General features: G+C 41.3%; 1 protein-coding gene across 1 annotated transcript; it reads right to left on the bottom strand.

Moving 5' to 3' along the window:
* Positions 1-11,080: 11,080 nt before the first annotated feature.
* LOC124620020 (hydroxymethylglutaryl-CoA synthase 1) lies at positions 11,081-20,602 on the bottom strand. The gene is made up of 2 exons (XM_047146690.1): positions 18,659-20,602; positions 11,081-14,409 (listed from the first exon to the last, which is right to left on the bottom strand). Exon 1 carries the CDS (start codon positions 20,372-20,374, stop codon positions 19,004-19,006), a length of 1,371 nt encoding a protein of 456 aa, XP_047002646.1. The 5' UTR covers positions 20,375-20,602; the 3' UTR covers positions 11,081-14,409; positions 18,659-19,003.
* Positions 20,603-26,252: the final 5,650 nt, after the last annotated feature.

Genomic DNA, 26,252 nt, shown 5'->3' with positions numbered 1-26,252 from the left:
CTGTGGAACGGCTTGCCATGCCATTTCCACCTGGCGCCTCAGTTGGACCAGCGTTCGTGCTGGACACGCAGACCGTGTGATACGACGCTTCATCCAGTCCCAAACATGCTCAATGGGGGACAGATCCGGAGATCTTGCTGGCCAGGGTAGTTGACTTACACCTTCTAGAGCACGTTGGGTGGCACGGGATACAAGCGGACGTGCATTGTCCTGTTGGAACAGCAAGTTCCCTTGCCGGTCTAGGAATGGTAGAACGATGGGTTTGATGACGGTTTGGATGTACCGTGCACTATTCAGTGTCCCCTCGACGATCACCAGTGGTGTACGGCCAGTGTAGGAGATCGCTCCCCACACCATGATGCCGGGTGTTGGCCCTGTGTGCCTCGGTCGTATGCAGTCCTGATTGTGGCGCTCACCTGCACGGCGCCAAACACGCATACGACCATCATTGGCACCAAGGCAGAAGCGACTCTCATCGCTGAAGACAACACGTCTCCATTCGTCCCTCCATTCACACCTGTTGCGACACCACTGGAGGCGGGCTGCACAATGTTGGGGCGTGAGCGGAAGACGGCCTAACGGTGTGCGGGACCGTAGCTCACCTTCATGGAGACGGTTGCGAATGGTCCTCGCCCATACCCCAGGAGCAACAGTGTCCCTAATTTGCTGGGAAGTGGCGGTGCGGTCCCCTACGGCACTGCGTAGGATCCTACGGTCTTGGCGTGCATCCGTGCGTCGCTGCGGTCCGGTCCCAGGTCGACGGGCACGTGCACCTTCCGCCGACCACTGGCGACAACATCGATGTACTGTGGAGACCTCACGCCCCACGTGTTGAGCAATTCGGCGGTACGTCCACCCGGCCTCCCGCAAGCCCACTAGACGCCCTCGCACAAAGTCCGTCAACTGCACATACGGTTCACGTTCACGCTGTCGCGGCATGCTACCAGTGTTAAAGACTGCGACTGAGCTCCGTATGCCACGGCAAACTGGCTGACACAGACGGCGGCGGTGCACAAATGCTGCGCAGCTAGCGCCATTCGACGGCCAACACCGAGGTTCCTGGTGTGTCCGCTGTGCCGTGCGTGTGATCATTGCTTGTACAGCCCACTCGCAGTGTCCGGAGCAAGTATGGTGGGTCTGACACACCGGTGTCAATGTGTTCTTTTTTCCATTTCCAGGAGTGTAGTTCCATTAGGAGAGGTTACTGTGTAACCATGACATTTGACCTGAGAATAGGCAACACTGCCCAAAACTGATAATTTTGAAATAAACAATGATTGACAGACAGAAAATGAGTCAAATTCTAGGCTTTGGAGGATATTCTCTCGAAACTAAATTCATACAAACCTGGTGAAGTTTATAAGTAATCTGTTATTCCAGCTTCAGCAGTTAAGAAATGGACAACTGCCATTTGATGCAGCTACACTTCTCTTTAGGATAATCATCATAAAGACACCCCAAAACTGCAATCACAGGTGGTTGGTTGGTTTAAAGGCGGGAGAAGGGACCACACTATGAGGGCATTGGTCCCTTGTTCCTAATAAAACAATGCCACCAGTGTAAGAATAAAACAGACGAAACATATAACACAAAACGGAAAGAGAGGAAAAGCCACAAGAATGAAGGGAAGGCAACGAACACTGAAAGGAACAAAAAGAGGACAAGAAAACAACAGAGAGATGCTAGAAACAGAAAGCAGATTGCAGTAGCTGGCTAACCATGAGAATAAAAAGGGAAAGCCAGCCACTCCGCAACACATTAAAACCTCCACCCTAAAAGCACTAGGGTGGAGGACACACAGGTGCAAAGGACACACGCTAAAACCTACATAGAAGTATAAAACCCACTCTTACAGATAAAATGTGAAACTAAAGCTGCTGTGGAGGCATTGTCACTTAACACCGAAGGCAGGGTGCTGGGAAAGTTAAAAATCTGCTGCAGAGTGGCTAAAAGTGGGCAGTCCAGCAAGAGGTGGACGACTCATTTGGGAGCCACAGCGACACTGAGGTGGATCCTCACGACAGAGTAGGTACCCAAGAGTTAGCCACGTATGGCCAATGCAGAGCCGGCAGAGGACAACTGATTCCCTGCAAGAGGCCTGCATGGAAGACTTCCAGCATGGAAGACTCCTTAATGACACGCAGTTTGTTGTGTGTGCTGTTATGCCTTTCTGCCTCCCAAAGCCGGAAAACGCTGCGGTGTAAGACAGAACACAGATCAGCTTTGGAGATGCCTGTCTCCAGAAGCGGTTTCTGCATTGCCTGTTTGGCCAGCCTGTTTGCAAGTTCATTACCAGGGATTCCGACGTGTCCTGGGGTTCACACAAACACCACGGAATGACAGGACTGTTCCAGGGCATAGATGGACTCCTGAATGGACGCTACCAGAGTGTGGAGAGGACAGCACTGGTCGATAGTTTGTAGGCTGCTCGATGTGTCAGGAGAAATGACTCACCAGGGCATGAGCGGATGTACTCAAGAGCACGAGATACGGCCGCCAACTCTGCAGTGAAAACACTGCAGCCAACTGGCAAGGAGTGCTGCTCAATATGCCCCGATCTGGACCACCGATGCAGAAGATGGACTGCCGCGGGCGGGAAAAGGAGACGGTAATTCAGATGCTCAGGGGAACTATGAATGTGTGCTGCACAACTGGCGAGCAGTTACACACATCTTATCTGCAGTGGAGGGACACCAGCCTCCACCAGTACACTGGTCACCGGACTCGTCCACAAAACTCCTGACGCTAATCGAACTCCACAGTGGTGCACAGGGCCGAGTAAATGCAATGCTGAAGGTGCTGCCAAACCATAAACCACACTCCCATAGTCAATTCAGGATTGGACAAGGGCTCTGTAGAGCTGCAGCAGCATAGAGCGATCTGCATCCCAGTTGGTGGTGCTCAGGCAACAGAGGGCATTGAGGTGCTGCCAGCACTTCTGCTTAAGCTGATGAAGACGAGGGAACCAAGTCAATTGAGCGTCGAAAACCAGTCCTAGGAACTGATATGTCTCCACTACAGTGACTGGATCATCATTAAAGTAAAGTGCGGGTTCCGGATAAACAGTATGACGCCAACAGAAGTGCATGACACATGACTTTGCAGCTGAAAACTGGAAGCCGTGGGCTAGAGCTCATGACTTCACCTTGTGGATGTCTCCCTGGAGGTGCCACTCAGCAACAACAGTACTGGAGCAGCAGTATGAAATGCGGAAGTCGTATGCATACAGAGAAGGTGAGATGGAAGGCCCGACAGTTGCTGATAGACCGTTAATGGTCACTAAATATAGAGACACTCAATACAGAGCCCTGCGGGACCACATTCTCCTGGATATGGATGGAACTATGGGAGTCACCAACTTGGACACAGAAAATACGGAGGGACAGGAAGTTTTAGGTAAAAATCGGGAGTGGTCCCCAGAGACCCCACTCATACAATATGGCAAGGATATGATGCCGCCAAGTTGTGTTGTATGCTTTATGTAAGTAAAAAATGACAGCAATCACATGTTGCCGTCTGGAAAAGACTGTTTGGATGGCAGACTCGATGGACACAAGATTATCAGTGGTAGAGCGGCCCTGGCGGAAGCCACCCTGACATGGAGCCAGCAAGCCACAAGACTCCAGGTCCTAACCCATCCGCTACATACCATACTTTCCAGCAGTTTACAAAGAACGTTGGTGAGACTGATGGGCCAAAAGCTATCCACATCAAACGGGTTTTTACCGGGTTTTAGCACTGGAATGATGGTGCTCTCCCACCATTGTGATGGAAAGACGCCATTGCACCAGATCCAGTTGAAGATGACGAGATGATGTCGCTTGTAGTCAGATGAGAGGTGTTTAATCATCTGGCTGTGGATGTGATGAGGCCTAGGAACTGTGTTGGGGCAATGTGCAAGGGCACTGAGGAGCTCCCACTCTGTAAATGGGGCGCTATAGGATTCGCTGCAGCTTGTAGTGAATCAGAGGATGTTCGCTTCCAGCCGCCGTTTGAGTGTCCGAAAGGCTGGGGGGTAAATCTCCGATGCAGAGGCTCGAGCATAGTGCTCAGCAAAGTGCTTGGCAATCGCGTTGGTACATAAATCATCATTTATGGTAACACCGGGAACAGCTGTTGGGGGTCTGGTATCCGAAAAGACGTTTGATCTTTGCCCAGACTTGAGAAGGTGATGTGTGGCACCCAATGGTGGAGACTTATCTCTCCCAACACTCCTCCTTCCGTTCTTTGATAAGATAGTGAACACGCCACAGAGCTGTTTAAAGGCTATGAGGTGCTCCAGGGACAGGTGCCGCTGTGAGCTCACTGACGCTCCTCAATTGCTTCAGCGACATCCAGCGACCACCAAGGGACTGCCTAACACCTTGGGCACCCTAAAGGTCGAGGAATCGCGTTTTCAGCACAGAAACAATTGTACTAGTCACCTGCTCAACCATCACATCGATGTTACTGTGTGGGAGAGATTCAGTGATGAGAGCAGAGGTGAAAGTTCCCCAGTCCGCACTGCTCAAAGCCCATCTGGGCAGGCGTCCAAAGGCCTGATGCTGGGGCAGTGACAAGAAGATGGGGAAGTGGTCACTACCACACAGGACGTCATGTGCTCTCCAGTGGATAGATGGGAGAAGTCCTGGGCTGCAAATTTATAAATCAATGCCCGAGTAACTACCATGAGCCACACTGAAATGTGTGGTGGCCCCAGTACTTAAGAGGTAGAGGTCGAAAAGTTTCAACATCTCTGTGTCAGCCAGTAAGCATGGTACCACCCCACAAGGGGTTACGGGCATTAAAATCTCCCAGAAGTAGGAAAGGTTTAGGGGGTTGATCAATCACTTCAATTAATACATTCAGGGGTACTGCACCATCCGGAGGAAGATATACATTGCAGACATGTATTTCCTGCGTCATCCTTATTCTGACAGCCACAGGTTCAAGAGGGGTTTGAAGGGGGGCACATGTTCACTACAGACCGAGTTGAGGACATAAACGCAAACTTCACCTGACACTCGATTAGAGTCTCTACAGTTCGTGTAATATCCCCTTATAGCCATGGAGGGCAGGGGTCCACATTGCTGGGAACCAGGTTTCCTGGAGGGCAATGCAGATAGCAGGTGTAAAGCTTAACAGTTGCCGTAGCTCAGCCAGGGAGTGGATAAAACCACCACAATTCCACTGGAGGATGACATCGTGTGACTGGGAAGGCATTGAACATTCAATGAGGCAGTTTACGCCTCAGAGTCACCTGCTGTCACCGATTTATTGCCTGAGCAGTCTTTATCGATTGTGTCTGAGGGTCTGGCGAGATCTAGGTCCTCATCAGACGCCAAAATCTTCACCCTATCCTAAGCCACAGAGCTTGTAGGTAGCAGTGGTGTGGGTGCTACAGCAATTTCCTTGGTCTTAGGGGTTTTCTTTTTGGATTTCTCTCACTACTCCTTGGGTTTCCCTGGCTGGGAGGACTTCACTGGCTCAGTCTCCAGGACTGAGGATGAGCGTGAAGCCCTATCACCAGCTGCTTTTGAGCTCTTCAGCCACTGGTGGGTGCCGTCTTTCCCACTAGAAGAAACCTGGGAAGGGAGTGGCCCGAGGGACCCCTTCCTAGTGAGAGAAGGCGAAGAAGACTTATGCTTCTCCAGCTCAGAAGTGGGGACGGATGTAACCAATGGTTGGGGAGTGTTGCTGTTGAAGTAAGTGGTGAAGGAGGAACAGGGAGGGAAATGCCGCCCCCCCCCCCCACCATCAAGGGGGCAAGTGTAGTCTTCCAACTCTGAGAGGTGACCCGGATTGGCGGAGCTGATGGTGCCAGAACTGTTGTGGCAGCGGCATAAGACGATGTCATACGCACAGGATGCAAGTGTTCAAATTTTCCCTTAGCCCCAGGATAGGTCAGTCTGCCCAGGATCTTGTACGCCATGATTTTCTTTTTGGAGAATACTGCAGTCAGGCGAGCAAGGCGAATGGTGCTCTACGCAGTTGACACAGATGGGAGGTGGGGCACATGGAGTATTGTGATGTGATGGGTGTCTGCAATCTCGGCATGTGACGCTGGAAGTACAGCAGGAAGACATATGTACGAACTTCCAGTACTTAAAGCACCGCATCAGGGGAGGGGTATAGGGCTTTACATCACACCAGTAGACCATCACCTTGACCTTCTTGGGCAATATATCACCCTCAGAGGCCAAGATGAAGGCACCGGTGGCAACCTGATTATTCTTCAGATCCCAGTGGACATGCCGGACGAAATGTACACCTCGCCACAATAAATTGGTGCGCAGCTCATTGTCGGACTGCAAAAGGTCTCTGTGAAATATGATACCCTGGACCATATTTAAGCTCTTATGGGGCGTGATGGTTACAGAAACATCCCCCAGCTTGTCACATGTGAGCAACTTCTGTGACTGGGCAGGGGATGCTGTTTTGATAAAGACTGACCCAGATCTCATTTTCGACAAGCCCTCCACCTCCCCGAACTTGTCCTCTAAATGATCAACAAAAAACTGAGGCTTCATCGTCATGAAAGATTCCCCATCAGTTCTCAAACACACAAGGTACCAGGACGAATAAGATCTGCTGCCATCCTTAGCCTGACGTTCCTCCCATGGTGTGGCAAGGGAGGGGAACGATTTGGGGGTCATACGTCTGTGCGTTGAATTGAGCTCGTGGTCGCTTAGAGACTGCTGGTGTTTCACCACCAACAGATGATGGACTATGCTTCATTGCGTGTCATCCACCCTGATGCCACCCACTCCGACCAGGAGCCCTCCCAGGGGCGCCACCCAGCCACAGCAAAGGCCACCTGGCAGGATGGCCATTGCTGGGAGTCCCTATGCCCCAGGGGGATGGGCATCTACCCTTTGGCATATGTGGGGAGTTAGCGGCGCAGGCATCAGCAGAGCGATCCCTGTGTGGTCAGGGGGCTACAACCAACAGGGTAAATGGTGGCCCCACCACCACGGACTGGCTACTGTGCTGGATATCTGGTGGAAAGAAATCCACAGTCATCGTCAACGCAGAAATCGACACTCGCCCAAGAGATAGAGACTGGGCAGGACTGCAATGTGATGATGAGAAAGTGGGCTAAAGATCTCAATGCACAATGGGCACAATGCACCTTTTAAGCCGCCCTTCCCCAATTGGTTCGCTCTTCAGGAAAATTTTGAAGAATGGATGTCAAACCCTACAGTGGACCATCACATAAAGGCCGAAACATGTGAAACTCATTTTAGTCACCTTGTACGACAGGCAGGAATACCTCGGGCCTATTCTAACCCCTGGACCAGCAGGGAGCGCAATCACAGGTGGTGGAAAACATGTTATGGTGCTTAATATAGTACTGGGTAACCAATGATCAAATGTGTATGAAACAGCTAACATGTAAAATTAACTGTTACAAAAGTATGTGCCACATTGCTTGAATGCAAATGAGGAAACAGATTTCTCATCACAGTTTGGACTATTGTATTTATGTACATCAAACTGTTACCGAGATCTATGTAGGCCCACTACTACCTAGCAAAGGAAACAGCTGGCGAGAGCTGGCAGTCCAAGATGAAAAACTGGTAATGTGATTTCGTATACTGGAAGGGTTATGACAAGTGTTTTCTGTCATTAACTGGATGCAAAACAAAGATCTTGGATTGAAAAACAAAATCATATTCCATCAGGTCAACATAACAGCCCAAAAAAGTGCTTTGGTAATGGGAAAAAATGGTCGTATGAAAGTTAGAAGAACCATTCTATTCACCACAATTACAATTTAGGGATGGAAACTACTCACTGGTAAACCACGGGACAGAAAACATTGACGAAAGGGAATTACATTGAAAAACCACGAACATTTACTTCAAAGAAATTATTTCACTGCCAACAGACAATTACCTACCAACAACTGTCGAATATGTCACAAATACTCCCAACTGCACACTAAAGGTACTATTCCTATAAAGTGTATCTTGCATGCATCTGACAGAACATATTTGATCCTTTGTATTGCTATTCAGGAAAACAATTCCTTAACTTCCGGAATTAATCTTTCTTTCTGGTGTGTAGTATCCAGTATTTCACCATCATCTAGACCAATTTCAATTTTGTGTGAATTGACATTCAAATCAAGAACTTTACCTTTTCATTACTAATAGTTCTGTTGGCAAGTTCAATCAGAGTGTACCATCTGGTAAAGAATGGCAATACCATTCTCTGAACTTTACTTTTATCAGAAGTGGATGACTAACTACACACACAGGACCAATCTATAGATTTTAGATGAGCATTGTTGATGCCATTGAGCTGGGCTGCAAGACACACCATCTACACTAATTAAGATACAAGAAGACACCTAGTATCTTGCTGCAAAAAGGAAAGGGTCACAGCTGATTTTTAGTTCAGTAAACAGTTATATACAGAAATTTTCAGTTCCTTAGCTGCATCTGAATCTCGAGCAACAATTTCATAAAAGCCAACTGAAATGCCATACACTGTCAAGGAAAGCGGTCACAGGTACAGCTACAGGAGTGGCCTCATTACCACGCATACTTCTGATGACTATGCCCCTGAACCAACTATGCCAAAGAAAAATTTTGCAAATAATTTTAAGAGTAAAGGAGACCACTCACCAAGTACCAGAAACTTTGAACTGAGTGGGGGGGGATATGCAGCACACATGCACTCCTGTCGATTACTCAACTCTTCTGAGCAGTCGTCTTTACTTCTCCCTCATTGTATTTAAAGGAATATTTTGTGAATAAAGCATCTAACTTCCCTTTATTAATTGTGTGGTATTCCCAGTTCACAGGATTAAACAGCATGACAACACTGAGTATGCTCACAAAATCTATGTACAGATTTGGTAAAAAAAAGTGCAATCTTGCATCTATTTACAATATTTATTATTGTGGTACAAGTTTATGCCCCACTTTCAAATCTACACTAATTAAGATACAAGAAGACACCTAGTACCTTGGTAAATTTTGGTGTTTGCTTACATATTTCATGAGTGAAGTTTGCACAGGTAAAACACTAAATTAAGCATTCATAGTTTTTACGTCCCATGTAGTTCTTGAGTTTAATTAATAATATTGTTAAGTTGTACTGAGTGAACAATAAATTACAAAATTAAAGCAATCGCTACTACAGAGAAGACCCTCACCAGTATATGGCTGGAATGAAATGACAAACTACTAAGCCTAATCGACAATGTTATGTAACTGGATTACATTAGAGAAACTGAGTTTCTAGCAGATCCATATGTACCAATTATGAACAGCAAAAGAAGTGTCCATGCCGACTGGATAGAACTGTTAAGAATAAATTTTACCTTGATACTGAGACTAGCTCCCTTTTTGTTGCAAAACATTTCTCAATCAATGAACAGGACACATTTCAACAACAGCACTTCCCCTGTTAATTTTCTTACTCAGTGAGCTCTCACATGACTGAACAACCATGTGTGCCATATTTCATCCACCCTCAGATTTTCCATTGTCAAGGAATTAAATCTTTCCAAGGTTCTCAAGATCTGACAGACCACAATGTTCGCACTGAAATTTAATACCTTAAATTTTACTGACTGCTCCAATGGCCAACTATACTTATGTATGATAATGAGGAAGAGCTGAAAAAATGAGAGGAGCAGGGACACAGGGTAGAAGGCTAAGGAGTTTATGTACTTAAGGCTGTGTGCATGTCGAAACTATGAAACAATATTTAAAAAGTGTTACCAAAAGGAAATTGCGTTACATTTTCTGATAAAAATGCCAGAAATGTAATTTCTATACATGTTTTTAATATATTTCACGACAAACAACCAGTCTCTAACTCAAAAAACTCAACCACAGCTACATCAGGGTTAAAAATGCCTGCAAATAATGAAGCTGATTTTCAATCTAAATGTTTATGCTGTGGTTACAAAACACAGTACCCAGAGATGCATTTTATTCTGCAAACCAGAATGCAATGAAAATTAAATAGAAACATACACTCTGTTCATACAGATTCTGTAGAACATTAGGAAATTTTGGGGAGAAATGAGTATCAGCAATTTGAAAACATGTTGTTGAAGTGATTTATTATATAAAAATATGCTATGAAGTTTCAATAAATAAACTCTAAATACACATTAACAAAAATCACCAATACAAACTTTTTCATTTACATATATGTATATATAAAAATTTTAATACTTCTCAGACGATGGAGTATTTAAAGCCATAGCATATCTTTTGAGCCATGATGCATACTTGAATACACAAAAAGAGAATTAACATTCTACTTAAAATACTATCTCCAAATAATTCTTATCTACTTGTCAAAGTAGATCACCCATCCACTACAGCCAACAAAATGGTGTCTCAGAATAATAAAAAGTTCAAAAAGTTAATATGCTCTAAAATGCTTTCCAACTTCAGATCTGATAAAAAGTAAATAGGCCTAATATATTATTATGTATAAATAAATAAAACATACAACTTGTATAATAAGAGTAACAAGGTTTGTGACCAACAATGATACACCTGACACTTCCCATTGTACTACAATCACCAGTACATTCCAACAAGAATTGTTATCTTTGGTGAACACATTAATTTCCGACTGAAGTAAGCCCCATTGTCATGACTGAGAAATGTATAAAAAAACAGTACGGTAACTGATTTTACACACACACACACACACACACACACACACACACACACACACACACAACAGTATCAGCTAAAGCTACAATGAAGATACAAACAAATATCAATAGCTGCCTATGGATATTAAAGTAGTAGAACTTGGCGGTTTAAGAGAAAATCATCTACCCTAAAAGAAATAAGGTGACAGTCATCTTGTGGAAGGAAACATTATAGGAATGTAAATCACTTGAAGGAAATGGTACAGTTATCAGAAGCCATGTAGTGCATAAAGAATATGTCACTTAATGAAAATACGTAAAATGTTAAACAACGTCTTTCACTGTAATACACTAAAAATTTACTTTTTCAACTCACCGAATAGTTGAAATGTTGGAGCTGTTGAAAGCTACATAAAAAGAAAAATTAATGAAAAGTTCGAAAGCTTTTGGATGAGTCACCAAGCATGATTTGTGTGTGTGTGTGTGTGTGTGTGTGTGTGTGTGTGTGTGTGGTGTCTGTGTGTAAAAGGGTTCACGTCCGAAAGTTAGCCAATTTTTCATTCTTTTTGTGTGCCTGTCAACAATTCAACACTTCTGCTATTCGGAGAGTTGTTTTCTTCCCTCCTGCATCATTTAAATACTGCCAGAACCTTCCATACCATAATCAATTTTTTTCAACTTGTTTAAAATAGAATTATACAACTCTACAACCCATTTTGTGCATTTCATTTAACTGTATTGCAAACACTTCAGTTGAACATTACGGCAATTCTTGATGGATTTCCATGTGAACTGAATTCGTTCTTTGTTAAAGAAGCTACGCATTATTAATAAAACACTAACGACATATTCGTGAGTAATGAACAGTGTGAGGAATGGGCACTGCAACAGAGTGAAGCACATAATGAGCTTCATGTAGAGAAACATGCCCACATCCTCTTATTCAGTACTGCAATCCGTTATATTATCTGTACAGGTTTGCAGGGTTTTTAAAATCATGTTAAACAAGGTCTTCAGTTTTTCGTATTTCTATACTTCATCTTTCAAAGGCACAACACTTTCTTCCCTAAGATTTCTGAAAGCATAACCTAACAAATTGAAGGCACTTCATTAACCCTACAACATGAACAACCCAATGAGCTTTTCACATTTATTCACCGATGCAATTCTATAAACTTCAGCAGAAAGGCTTCTCACCACCTTGCCAATCATGCAACAAGTAGAATCCACACAGCACAAGTATTCAAAAAGGAACTGTAACTGTACATACACATATACACTTGAACTTTGGGGGGGGGGGGGGGGGCATGTGTGACAGCCTGAATACAGATAGTACAGATAGTACTTACAGTAAATGGCAAATAGCTGCATTATAATGTTGCTTAAACAAAGCATAAAATTGTGCAGAGATCTCTCTTATGAAAAATAAATTTTGTAATACATGACCAATTCAATGACTGGAAACACTATCATTTGCAGATATTTAGGTTAGAGAACTACCCACTATCAGAGAAGGGTAAGAAAAAGAAAAAAGTCTACAAGAAATACAAATTCTTGGCCGAAAGTATCTAGTGGCACCATAACACAGAAAAGTCAAGTGAAGTAAAGACAGGTGAACAACCCATCAAAGGTAAAGGTAAGCAAATGTCAGTTATTCATAAATGTGAGGAAAGTTTTAAATATGGCTTGAGCAGAGAACTAATTACGATAAAACTTTCCCTATAAACTCTACCCCCCTTCCCCACCTTTCCTCCTGCCCCTTCTTTCTTTAGATTACTTTTAGCTGCTTAGGTGAGGTAAAACCAATTCGCTGCTGCACATTGACAATCCACACTTCTTTAGAAGTGTCTAGCCAAATGTTACTATCAAGCAAACAATTTACTCACTAATGGATAACATCTAATTCACTGTTTTCTCTGCCCTTTAAGAAATGTAATCAAAGTAATCATTTCTGTGTGTGCTGTGACATTACTAGAGCATTAAAAGAAGGTTGCTTCATAATTCATTACAGCTCATGGAAATTTTTGACACATGAAAGATAACATTCATTAAAAAAGTAAAAAAGTTTATCCTAGTAACTAAGGCAACAATATGGAAATGACAAATTGGTTCTCTTAGACAAGCACAATGAAAAAGACCTCCAAATATTTAAGCTTTCAGACAAACATCTACTTCCAATGTAGGAAACACACACATTCACTCTTGCACTTGTTTGAATGTGCCTGTGTGTTCCCCTTTGGAAGACAGGGTATTTTGTCCCAAAGCTTAAATATTTTTCATTGTGCCTGCCTGTGACTCAACATCTCCTCCATGTGGTGAATAGCAATCTGTTATTCCATACTGGAATTTCCATTGTTTGTTTACGACATATGACATTAATACCAGAAGTTCAAAAAAGATCTGGCTCATAGAAATGGCTAAAACCACAATTATTCCTGTACTTTCTAAATACTCGGTATTGAAAAAGAAAACAAAATAGTGACGAATAACAAATAACTGATGGGGTCAGTGGAAAAAGTGCTCCTTCAAAAGAATTTATTTTGACATATGGCATAAGATATGTCTGGTTAGATTCAACAATTTATCTAACCAGATAGTATTTTCTAGTGATACACAAGGAACTACTTTCCAGAATAAATATTTACTCTGAAGTGGAGTGTGCACTGAATTGAAACCTCCTGCCAGATTAAAATTGTGCGCCAAACCAGGTCTCGAAGCTGGGATGTTTGCCTTCTGTGGGCACAGGCTCTATCGACAGCTTTCTGAACACGATTTAAAACCCACACACCTCAACTTCCGTCAGTACCTCATCTCCTAACTTCCGAACTTCAAGCACTCCTGGAAGAAATGATATTGCAGAAATATGGTTTAGCTGCAGACCTGTCTCAAAATATATCCTTTCTTCCAGATATTCAGGTAAACACCTATGAAGTCGAAGGTAGGAGATGAGGCACTGACATGTGGAATTGTGAGGGTGGGATGACAGTTGGACTCTGATAGTTCGGCCAGTGGAGCACTTGCCTGCAAAACACAAGGTCCCAGGTTCGAGTCCAGGTCCAACACACAGTTTTAATCTACCAGGAAGTTTCCTGTGAAAGCGCAACTTATCAGCATATGACAACTTCATAAACACAACAAATAAAGTTATTCGTTTAATCCTTACTATATGGATGTTAGCACTTTCTTCCGCAGAACCCTCCAGTTATATTACAGGAGGTGACACACAGTACCCACCCATCAATAAATCTAAAAAAAAAAAAAAAATACAAAATAGATTTAAACATTTAGAAGGTCACCAGCTACAATCACATTTTCCATATTCAAATATGTGCATCTATCCTCCCTTTCCTTTTGCAATCCCTATTGTAAAGATGAAATGAGCAATTAACCATAGACACACAGAAGAAATCTTTATAGTACATGTGTAGTGATAAGGTCGAGGCTGCTTTATATGGAATGTAGTACAATATAAACCTGATTACATGAATAATGACCACTTCTACTGCAGTGTCCATTGATGAAGATGCTCTGTTAAGCACACAAAGTCAATTGTGACATCAAGATAACCCTGATCTCAATCTCACTCTTTGGTATTATATGTCGTTATTAGTACAAACTGAAAATGAGACGTGCAGGTACAGAAACAAAACATTAAAGAGAGATAATAAGATAATGCCACTCTTATGTCATACTTTAAAATTCTGTGTTTGTTGCTAGCACATAAGCAACACATCAGGAACAGTGAAGATCAACCAAATTGGATTGCTGCACGGGTGACTGACAGGAACCAGGAACACCTAGAATCAAAAACTTCAGGTATCAAAATAATGTCATCATTGTAAAGGTTTGAACAGCAAAGCGTTTTGGCATGACTATATCAGAAGTTGTATACCAGTTTTCCTGCAGAATGGGCACCTTAGTGAAATTTAGAAGATGGTATACACACACACACACACACACACACACACACACACACACACAGAGAGAGAGAGAGAGAGAGAGAGAGAGAGAGAGAGGATGAATTTAAACTGTGCAGGCAGGATGTGGGTGGTGGCTGGATAGCTCAGTAAGAATGAAAGGGAAGTCCTGTTATCAGCACAAGGCTTCAATCTGTCATCGAGTAACAGAACAACACACACAACACCACAGGGTAAAGTATTCACTGCAGCTCAAGTTCAAGACTATATTACACACTGCACGAAGAATAATAATTTTTACACTATTTTTAATTTGTTTTACTGAGTAATCCTGCATCCACTCAGAATAAATGTAGTGCTAAGGAATTTCCAAATTAATTCTGTAACTAATGCAGTACTGAGGTATTACTGATCACTTATAATAGCATTCACAGAAAACTGCCACAGTTTGAAGTCCTTCTAAAGAGCAGTGCGATTTATCATGAGTATAATCCACTAAAGCCAGGAATTCATAGCAGTGAGATCACTGGGACAAACCAAACAAGGCAGGCTAGACAGGTTGTGAGTGGCTTTTTTACATGTAAACATGTGAGTGACTTTTTTTACAAGTAAACACTGAAGTACAAAATGGCTTGCACACAAAATGTTGTGAATATGATTTAACTATAAAGTTGAAGATGAATCTTCTTTGACCAGGAAGTTCACTTGCTGAAGTAACTAAAAACTGATTTTTCTCTGCAATTCAAAATGTGCACATTCTCATTCAAGCAGTAATATCTGGCGATATTTAAATAAGCATGATATTCCATGTTGTATGGGAACACAAACTACCATAATGAAATGTATCTCCACAAAACAAAATTAAGGAACATCACAATTCATAATGCCATACAGTTGTAAAGATGAGTGATACAGTAAACAGTATTGGTACTGCTGAACAGCAACAGAAATTGCTTAAGCTCAAAAGGACCATGGGGCTCAAAAGAATCCATGGGGGTTCAAAATTTGCAGGTGCATTATGTACATTATTAATCAATGGTCTTCAGATCGGCTGAAGAGATACCTTTTCCCAAAAACTGGATGGGAGCATAGATTGTACATTCTACAAAAGAGATATCAGACCTGGTCCACAAAAACCACCATCTCATTTCATTCTCTTACAGCAAACAGAATTCTGCATGATGACATTATCCCAGGCAATAAGTGTGGATTTCATGCATTTGGAAGTAATGATCCTGGAAAAATAATTGTGATATTCAGACCTGACACCCTGGTTCCGAGGCTTCTGAAAACCTTTCAATTCAATACCACAAATACTATTGTGGCGGATTTAAAATACGGTCATGGAAAGTCTTGGACCCTGTCAAACTGCAGTGCCAGTCAAATGCAATCAGCTAGAAAATTTAGCTGAAGATGTGTGTATGCTTACTCTTGTAACTCTGAAGGAGGATTCGTGCAAAAACTAACAGTATTCTCCGTCTTGTTTATGTGCCTTATCATTGACCCAGCTCATAACTATTTGGTGGAACTGTTAGCTTTCTCCTCCCTTCAACACAGGTAACATTTAGTCAAATTTGTGTCCACGAGAAAATTTCGATAGGTAGACTAATAATCTGGGATAGAGAATCATCCACAGACATATAAATAACTCTTGATATGACTCGCAGAAGTGTAAAAGGGCTGCTACTGTTAATGTTACGTATGGACTGGTTAGTACTTACCTCCTGGAGGCATAATTCCCTGTACTGCCAACTAAACGGAAATCATTAACAGCACTGCTAGCTTTTGATGATAGACTATTATCTCAGTGAAGTAAAAGCCATTGCTTGTGATAGTGTGGACAATTGGAAGGCATTTGAAAGGCAACCGTGTACACGGAAGGGAGGGGTCTTTCCTAAATTTGCCTCTTTTCTGCTATTTTCAATTGAGTGTTTCTGTTGGCATTCCTGGCAGTAACCTTAAGGTAAATACTGACAAACCCTGTCATCTCTAAGTGAATTTAATTTTAATGACAATGACTTAGCAATTGTAATTTGACAATTTTTAAAAATGACTTACATCTAGGAGCTACCTGATAATTTTTAATTAATGTCCAATCAGACATTGCCAGAAAGACAGCCACCTAGCTGCTAAGACAGAGAAACTCAACATAAAGCTCTATATACATTTCCCTCTCTGGCTGAAAGGAGCAATACACAGAACAGATGTAAATACAAAGACCAGTTAGACGGCAAGAGCCAAAGTATATACTGGACTGCCTGTTTCCAAATCTGAATGTTGGAAGCATTTTTTGTAGGCAAAAGGGGAATGATGACAACCAACAACAAGCAATAAAAGCAGCATCCAAATTCCTACTATTATTTTCTGCAGCACACTCAGAAACAGAACAATGATATTGCTGTTTAAGACAAATTCTCTGTGACCATTGATTCTGATACATAACCTAGTAATGGTCCTGCCATTACAAATTTTGGAAGCTGACTCTGTCCCACTTTTTTCAAAGCTGTATAGAACCACAACATTTAAATGCAATACTGAAACATTTAATTGATTTTTCAGTTTCAACAAGACAACATTGATTTATTCCATCTAATATAGAATGAAACACCATACAGAAAACCATTATCTCATAACATCTGTATATTAACAGATGGTACAAAGGGACACTATGAGGGAAGTGCTTCAACATAACTACGACAATTTCAATTACATTACATCACTAAAAACATTTAAAAATTGTCAGTGATCTCTTCTGATTCTTATAAAGTATAATAGTCATTTTCTTCCATATGTAAATATCATCTGTACCAGTGCCATAAGGTCCATGGCTGCTGATGAGATTAACACTGCAGGTGCACAATACTATGACTTTTCTGTTTTAGTGTTGAAACAGTTTTTAAAGGATATAGTGGAGTAGATGACTTTAGAGCTTGCTTCCAAAATTAACACATATGGAGCAAATAAGATAACTATGAGATCCCTACTGGTTCACTATCAGCTCCATCCTGGTGAGCATTAAAATGGATTTGGACTGCAAATGGTCTTGCAAGTTGCAGATTGTCATGAAAAAGTTGTTTCATAGGAAATGGGGCAATATTACTTGCTGAAAATACCTTGACTACAGCGAAATATGCTCCAATCACTGTTTGTAGCAAATCTAATATAAATGAAAGGACAACATGCAAAATCTTCAAGAGAAGTTTCACTGGACTATCCTCACAGTTATAGTCAAACTGTAGGAACAAAAGCTCTTTCACATTAAAATGGACAAGTAGTGTTACATACCCAAATTCCTACCCAAAAAGAAAATCACCCGTCCTTTGTGTGCATTTCTTTGAGATAAAAATAAGATGAATAGTAACTTTTTAAAACGAGCAACTTCTTTCTAACAAGAACAAGAGACAGCAGTCTATTCTGTAAATTAAAAAATTCAAAGCAGTTCTCTTTGATTTATCACATGCAAGACTGGAGATACTAGTTTATTATATATCACACACACACACACACACACACACACACACACACAGGGTGTCCCAGGAGGAATGGTCAATATCCAGGGGATGCCGCAGGAACTATAATTTGAAGCTAACGAGGCTAGTAAACATGGGCTCTAAAACACAGGTAAGAGCAGTTCATCTCTGTTACTGTGGAACATCCCATCTACTGATCAAGAGCTCATAGTACTCTTTATTTATTAGACTTTTTCCTGTCATTATCTCTGAATATTGACCACACCACCTATGACACCAAGTATTTCAGAGCTACATCATCGTATTAGGTTTTATATGTAAAATTAGTTCATATCTTTACATACATCTTATGCTTTTCCATTGTGTGTGCTTTATCAATTTGGCGTGTGTGTCAAAATAAAATAAACATTGAGAATTATGAGCATCGCATCTCTCCAACATATGCAGACTACAATAAACCAACATTTAAATGAATGAGGATTACTTAATTTGCAACTGACATACCATGTGTAAGGACTAATATCACAAATGAATTCAAATGATCAATAAGTGTAGGTTCTTCATCAGAATTTCACCATCATCTAAACACTGTTAAGCATGTTAATATTACACCTATTGATATCACAGTCATATTAGCATGTGACTGTTCATATACTTACCACAGTAGATTCATAAATGCTTTGGCAGGTGATACTGGTTGAACACTAAATGCTGCTGAAGAATTGTTGCTCTTGAATTGCGATTTTTATACGGCCAAGTATTTACATTACTTAATAACTTCCTTGAGCACAAAAGAAAATGTCAATCCATTTCATCTTCATGATAAACACAAAATCATGTAGAGCATAAGCAACACTTCTATTGGTTTCTCTCTCAATGAGCTAGTTCAAGCGAACACAAATCAAGGGATGGTACACTACTTCATATAAACAGTGAACTGATTGAGAAATATTTGATATTTAAAACTGCAATGTTTCTAAAAATATTACTACTTTAAACAAACATTAGGCAGCCTTTTTGTACACTCGACGATGCAGTTCATCTACTGATTCCAAATACCAGGTTCCTGGAAAAAGCGTATCTATGGGACCTTCAGGAGTGTATGGTGCCTTATGATGATTTTTTTCACGAAGTTCCAATATAGAAGAAAAATCGCTTGGAGACACACATGTTCTGCTTTTCAGTTGAGTGCTGATGTGACCAAGATTAGCAATAATGTGTCTCAAAGATGATCCTTCTGAAATATCTTCTGCCACCTTCACAGAATACATGGAGGAAGCCAACCCGGAGCCATAAGAAAAAAGACCAATTCTTTTTCCTGCAAGATGTTCAGCACTTTTACTTATAAGTAATGATACCAGACATCCATATAAAGATGGGGTGTACATATTGCCCACTTCCCTCGCTAACAGTAGAGAGGGAAGAGTCTTTTCTTCAAAGGCACTTTTGCTGCAAGTCATGAATTCCTTTTCCATGTCTCTGTCAAAATATGTGTTTTCAAGATCTAAGCCTTGAAATTTCTGAAGCCCTGGATACTTTGCAAGAATATCTTGAGGAGAACGTATAAAATCATTCAACATTAAACGTGCCAGTGATTTTTGCACTAATTTACAATAAGGGGAATGGAAGATCATTGCATCGAAGTATTCCAAGTTAATCTTGTTACCATTAAGATGTTTTTCTGCTTTGCTGCAGTACAGCTGATAGCAGTTGTCCAGTGCACTTAAATAGCACTTAACTGACAATTTACCATCAACTACTGGATATTCAGAAGAGAGGTTGGGCTTGTAAAAATCATAAGCATGTTTCATAAATGTTGCCCGAGCACCTGTTTCTATGATAAGAGGAGCATTAGCACCAACCAGCATAGCAACGGCTCCCGCCCCACCTGTGGGCCGAGCATTACCTTTCGCGTACACAGCAATATCACCACATACGACAAGGGCATAACGACCATCCCAAGCACTGGATTCGACCCATGAAACTGCGTTGAACAATGCAGACGTGCCACCATAACATGCATTTGTAGTGTCCACACCCTCGACATCAAAATTACCACTTTCCTCGAAAAGCTGCATCAGCACTGTCTTCACACTTTTCGATTTGTCTATAATAGTTTCTGTGCCTACCTCCAACCTTCCAATCTCCTTATATGAAATATTGTTTCTTTGCATCAGTTTCGACACTACTGTGAGGCACAGTGAATTTATATCTTCACGATCTGAGCAAAAACCCATTTTTGATTGTCCCAGGCCTATAGTGTATTTTCCTGCCGAAACTCCATCGAACGCTTCCAGCTCCGATTGGTCAACGTACTGGGATGGAAAAATTTGTTCAATGGCAACAATACCAACATTGGATGGTCTGGCACTCATTTTCGCTGATTTGATGACGAAAAATAACTGGTATTGGTTCGGCAGCGCACTGCAGTATCGCGACACTCGGTGGAAAGAACTGAAAGAATGTCAACAAGCACTTGCACACTTCACGACACCATCCAGGCGAGGAAACTCTCGCCTGTGTCGCCTCTCACGGTACTTCAAGTACTTGGCCTACTAAAAATACACGCATAACTCCTGTACCGTTACTGTGCACGTTGTCAAGATTCCATCACAATGTCAAAGATTAAACACTGTAGGAGGCTTGCCAACATGCTCATAAGAAAATATATAGATCTCTGCCACGGTGAATCCTATTTCGTTGTTCATGTGTATAACAAATGTTGCAACACACTGGCTGCAAATGGATTTCGAGAACAGTTAATACTCTTACATGACACGTTTCACAGGCGTGAAGTTTAAAGAAAAACTACCTTCAGGGACTTCCTTGCTTTCTCCCCTGTAATATTTCAGGCAGTTCCAGTTTAATACATGGCGAGTGGCGACACTGTCCGTTTGAATCAAAGCGCCACAAATTAATGTTTGGATTAGGCAGAACGCGCAAACTAAGCTACGCACTTCACACAAATTTTCCTCTCGGTGGCACTTAATAGGGACGCTCCCTCGTATCAGTCCTAATCGTGATATCTTACAATTTTCTTCGTGCGGTACTAAATACTAGGCCAAGTGTGCAGTATCCAGTGCTAAAGTACAGTGTCTAGATGGCAATACTTTACACAAAACAGATCTGAGAATTATGATTTAACTTTAAATAGTATTGTTTACTCCTCAGGCAAGTAACTCGAAGATAGCCATTGTACTCAGCTTATTTCTTTTTCCTTGAAATTTAAGAGCACATCTTGACAATTACCAGCTATTCTAACATTATTTGTACAGTAGTAGTAAAAGTTGACAAAGAGTCTGCAGCTCTTTGAACACTGTGCCATAAAAGATTTTCAGAAATTAGTTCCACTGTTAATATACAAGCCATCAATCCGTTCAGTTTTATAAAGCAATTGGAAAAGTTACGAAAGATTAACTCAAATGTCACTGGGGAGGTGTTACTGTTGATTTTCTGCCAGAACATACTGAGGACACTATTAGTAGTCAATGTTCATTTTTTTATTATTATTTCCTGCAGTGAGGTTCTCAACAAGGATTAAAGGGCATAATGCTGAATGAAATGCATTTGGCTGTCAAGAGAGCAAAGTGTGATGCCTTTAGTGACTGCCGTAGCAGAATATTGTCAAAGGAAGTTTCACAAAATCCAAAGAAATTCTGTTCGTACATGAAGTCTGTTAGTGGAACCAACATTAATGCCCAGTTCCTAGTGAATGAGATAGGAACTGAAATTGTGGATAGCAAAGCAAAGGCTGAAATGCTTAATTCGATTTTCAGATGTTCCGTTACAATAAAAAACCCAGGAGAATTACACCAATTTAGTCCTCATACCACTGAAAGGATGAATGAAACAGCTGAAATCATTAAAACTGAACACAGCTCCGGGCCCCACTGGAATCGCTGTCAGATTCTATGCTGAATTTGTGGCTGAATTAGCCCCTCTTCTAACTATACTCTATCATAGATCCCTTGAACAAAAAAACTGACCAGTTCCTGGAAAAATGCACCGGTCACACCCGTCTACAAGGAGGATAATGGAAGTGATCCACAAAACTATCATCCAACATCCTTGACTTTGATTTGTTGTAGAATCTTAGAACATATTCTGAGCTCAAATATAATAAAGTATCTTGAAGAGAATGGCCTCCTCAATGCCAACCAGCATGGGTTTCGAAGACATGAATCATGTGAAACCCCACTTGCACTTTTTTCACGACACACTGAAAGCTTGGACCAAGGCAACCAGGTAGATGCAGTGTTTCTTGATTTTCAAAAAGCATTTGACTCAGTATCGCACTTACGCTTATTGTCAAAAATATGATCGTATGGGGTGTGAAATGAAATTTGTGACTGAATTGAGGACATTTTGATAGGGAGGACACAGCATGTTATCTTGGATGGAGAGTCATTTTCAGATGTAGAAGCAACTTCAGGTGTTGCACAGGGAAGTGTGTTGGGACCATTGCCTTTCAAGTTGTGTATTAATGGCCTTGCAGACAATGTTAATAGTAACATCAGGGTATTTACAGATGATGCAGTTATCTATAATGAAGTACTATCTGAGAGAAGCTGCATAAATATTCAATCAGATCTTGATAAGATTTCAACGTGGTGCAGAGTATGGAAACTCATTCTAAATTTTCAGAAACGTAAAAATTTTGCACTTTACAAAAACATAAAACATGTTGGTATCAGTCAATGCATAGAAATACCTGGATGTAACATTTTGTGGATTATGTTGTACACCTAGCCGCATCATCAGACCATTGACATCTCTACACACACATTGAATTCTGCATATCAAAATATTGAGCAAAGGAAGCACCTCTTGATCTGAAACAGGAAATTTTTGTCACTGGGGCTAGAATGTTCGGCTGTTGCAGTCTCTACCCCAAGAGTTCAGCTTCTGTTTCGGAAATTTTAGATTGCGAACCAAATTGTTCAATTCCTTTTGATTAAAGAGCTGAGCCAAAGTGTCATGATATTGAGGGCAGTACTCTTCTATATGTTCGATAGTTTCTGATTCACTTGACATGGTGTCTGGTTCTGTGGCTTTCAAGTTACAGACAGGAACAGGCAACCCCTCGCCATGGCAAATTCACTGAAGATGCTTTTGGATACTTTATTTTATGTCTATTTTTGCTTTAATGTCCCAAAATATCTTTAAGAAAGAAGTAACAGTCTGAATAATGGTCATTAGGCTCACACCACACCATCAGAACAGCGAATGGCGTGGCTCCTCGTTTACCTTTCAACCACTCGGTTAAGGTTGTGGTACAGGTTAGGCAGGCAACATGAGGTGCAAAATTTTTATCTTGATCACCAACAGGACAATCAAAATACAATTTATATGTGTTCTTTACCAAATTGGTGATTGGTTTTCTTTGGGCTTTTGGAGTGAATTTCCCACACACATAACAGAAGTTGTCGGGGTGGTTTAGACAGCAACGAGATTTATTAGTTGCCATTTTTCTTGGTGTAAGTTTTTGTGTTTAAAAATTTACACTATCTTTCACAGGAAATACTCACTGAGGATCTCTTTCACACCACTAGATTACCACACCAACCATTTACTGATGATTTGTGATCTTCTAGCTCTCCTCTGCAAATAAAAAACAAACAATTAAACATCAAAACAAAACAACACCAAAAACCGAAATACTGAATACGAAAAATAAAAACCTTTAAAATCTCAAAAATGGTAGACGCTATAACATTTTGAAAGGTATATTTGGATTCTCCACACCAAAATACATACTAGTTGATGCATCACATCCCAGATGCAAAATTGCTGTCGACTAAAGTATTCGAAGAGCTGTGTGGCAGAAACATAACCAATGATTGAGTCATGATACTTGACTAGTGCAGTGCAAAGAGATATACAAGGTAGACCATGTAGATAGATTGATTCTTTCTTAAACACATTCCTACAACAATAAATCCAGTTTTCTCTAAGAAAATGGGTAAAATTTGTCACAAGAGTGATTTGGTGGGGAACGGATAAATGGCACGTGTCAGTGATGTGTTTCATGTCTTGAGAGAGTAGGGCAGTGGGGGCTCTCCTTTGTTAGGACAGCCTCTAAACTAGAATTGTAAAAGGATGATGGAAGGAAGGTTGTGGGTTAACAGTTTTCTGATGATTACATTAGATGCAGACGATCACACTACTTAGAGCTAGTTGGAAAGCCATTAATTACATCTTGGTGATGGTTACAGGAACCAACTAGGGTAGATTCCAATGTTCATGTCTTACAGAGTAGTGTTTCAAGAACTTCCGCGCAAATTCTAGAATCACTCGGCCTTCCACCGTCTCGAACACACGATATTTTAGATGTGAGTGGGAGAAAGGAACCCTATCTACTGCGCATCCACTGTCTGTGTGTGCAGGTCCGAAGTTTATTGTGAGAAGACAGTAGACACGGCAGTCGAACGGCACCAACAAGTACTTGTCGCTCGGTCCACGGAAGTCATAACGAAAGCATATAGCAGCACCAAGGAACTTCTGTGTTATTCTCTGCTGGTTTGTAATTGTGACTATTGTTAGTGACAAAAGTACAATTGAGATTCTGAATTGTGAAAAAACTCTTATCTTGGACTTGCTGGAGGCAAGACATATTTTATGATATGTTTGTAGTAGGGAGATGGTTGTTAAGCCAATGCTTTCCTAAATTGACTTAAATCTGTTTCTGATGTGAGACGAAATGAGTTACTTACGAGAAGTTAAATGTTTCTGTGCAAAGTGTGAATTTTGTTCTTATGAAGCTCAAATATACCAGTAGTTATTGAAAAGTATTCTTTGAGAACCAAATTATTTCGCAATTGTTAAGGTTCCTGTAACCAGCATCATTCTTTGGAGAAGAAGTTTATAGAGATTCCAGAAGCTGGCTTTCCAGAGAAGAAGATTGGCTGACCACACCAAGTAAGTCGACTCGTATAAGAGAAGTGGGAAGGTCACACATTCTTGTCATTAAAAACATTAGAACAGTTGCTAGAAACCACAGGGTAAAATCTTGATGGGGAATGAATATGGTTGAGCAGCACATCACCCTGCATGGCAGTGAGTCAAAGTCTGCTAACTACTGTATTTAATACATTATGGAAGTGCTAAGTGACAATATTGATACGTGGTCCCTGTGGCACAAGAACTGTTTGTACTGATATGAGGTTCAGGGGCACACAGACATGGACTGAGACTTAATCCTAGCAGAGGTATGTTCACAGCAACATTCACATGGTTTGTGGAATTCTATAGTCCCTGACAAGCTAATGTTTAATGATGGGGCTGCTAGATGCCCTACTGCTCTGTGCAGGTTCTATATCTACATACATACTCCACAATCCATGTGGTGTATGGTGTCCCATTTCCTTGTTTCACTTTCAGGCAGAATGAGGAATGTCTATATGCCTTCATACGAACCCTAGTTTTTCTTATCTCATCTTCATGGTCCTTATATAAAGTGTACACTGGCGGTAGTAGAATCATTTTGCAGCAAATTGCAAATGACAGTTCTTTAAATGTTTGCAATAGTGTTTCATGAAAAGAGTATTTTCTACATTCATTCCCTACAGGGAATCCAATTTGAGTTGAAGAACCACCTCTACAGCACCAGTGTGTTGACTGAATGTACTACTAACAGATCTAGTAGCACTCCTCTGAACTGCTTCAATGTCTTCCTTTAATCTGACCTGGAGTAGATCTGGAAACACCAGAGCAGTTGAATGGGTTGCACTAGTATTCTGTATGCAATTTCCTTTATAGATGAGCTACATTTTTCTAAAACTGCCCCAATAAACCAACATCTACCAATCACCTTCCCTATGACAAACCTCATGTGCTCATTTCATTTTATACTGCTTTACTAATTGTCGTGACTGTGTCCAGCACCACACCAATAATACTATATTTGAACATTAAAAGGTTGTTTTCCCTACTCATCTGCAGTAACTTACATTTTTCTACATACAGAGCAAGCTGTCATTGATCACACCAAATAGCAATTCTAAGCCATCCTGTATCCATCTACAGTCACATAACAGCAACACTTTCCCATTCACTGAAGCGTCGTCAGCAGTATGCTGCTCACCCTATCTGTTGGATCATGTATGTATATAGATACAAAGAGGGGGTCCTATCACACTACCCTGGGGAATTCTTGGTGATATCCTTGTACCTGATGAATACTTGACATCCAGGACAAAGTGCCAGGTTCCATTACTTAAAAAGTCTTAGAACCACTCACATATCTGGGAACCT

Source organism: Schistocerca americana, chromosome 1, assembly GCF_021461395.2.
Source record: "Schistocerca americana isolate TAMUIC-IGC-003095 chromosome 1, iqSchAmer2.1, whole genome shotgun sequence".
NCBI lineage: Eukaryota > Metazoa > Arthropoda > Insecta > Orthoptera > Acrididae > Schistocerca > Schistocerca americana.
The sequence above is the reverse complement of the archived record's forward strand: the minus strand, read 5'-3'. Positions and strand labels throughout refer to the sequence as shown.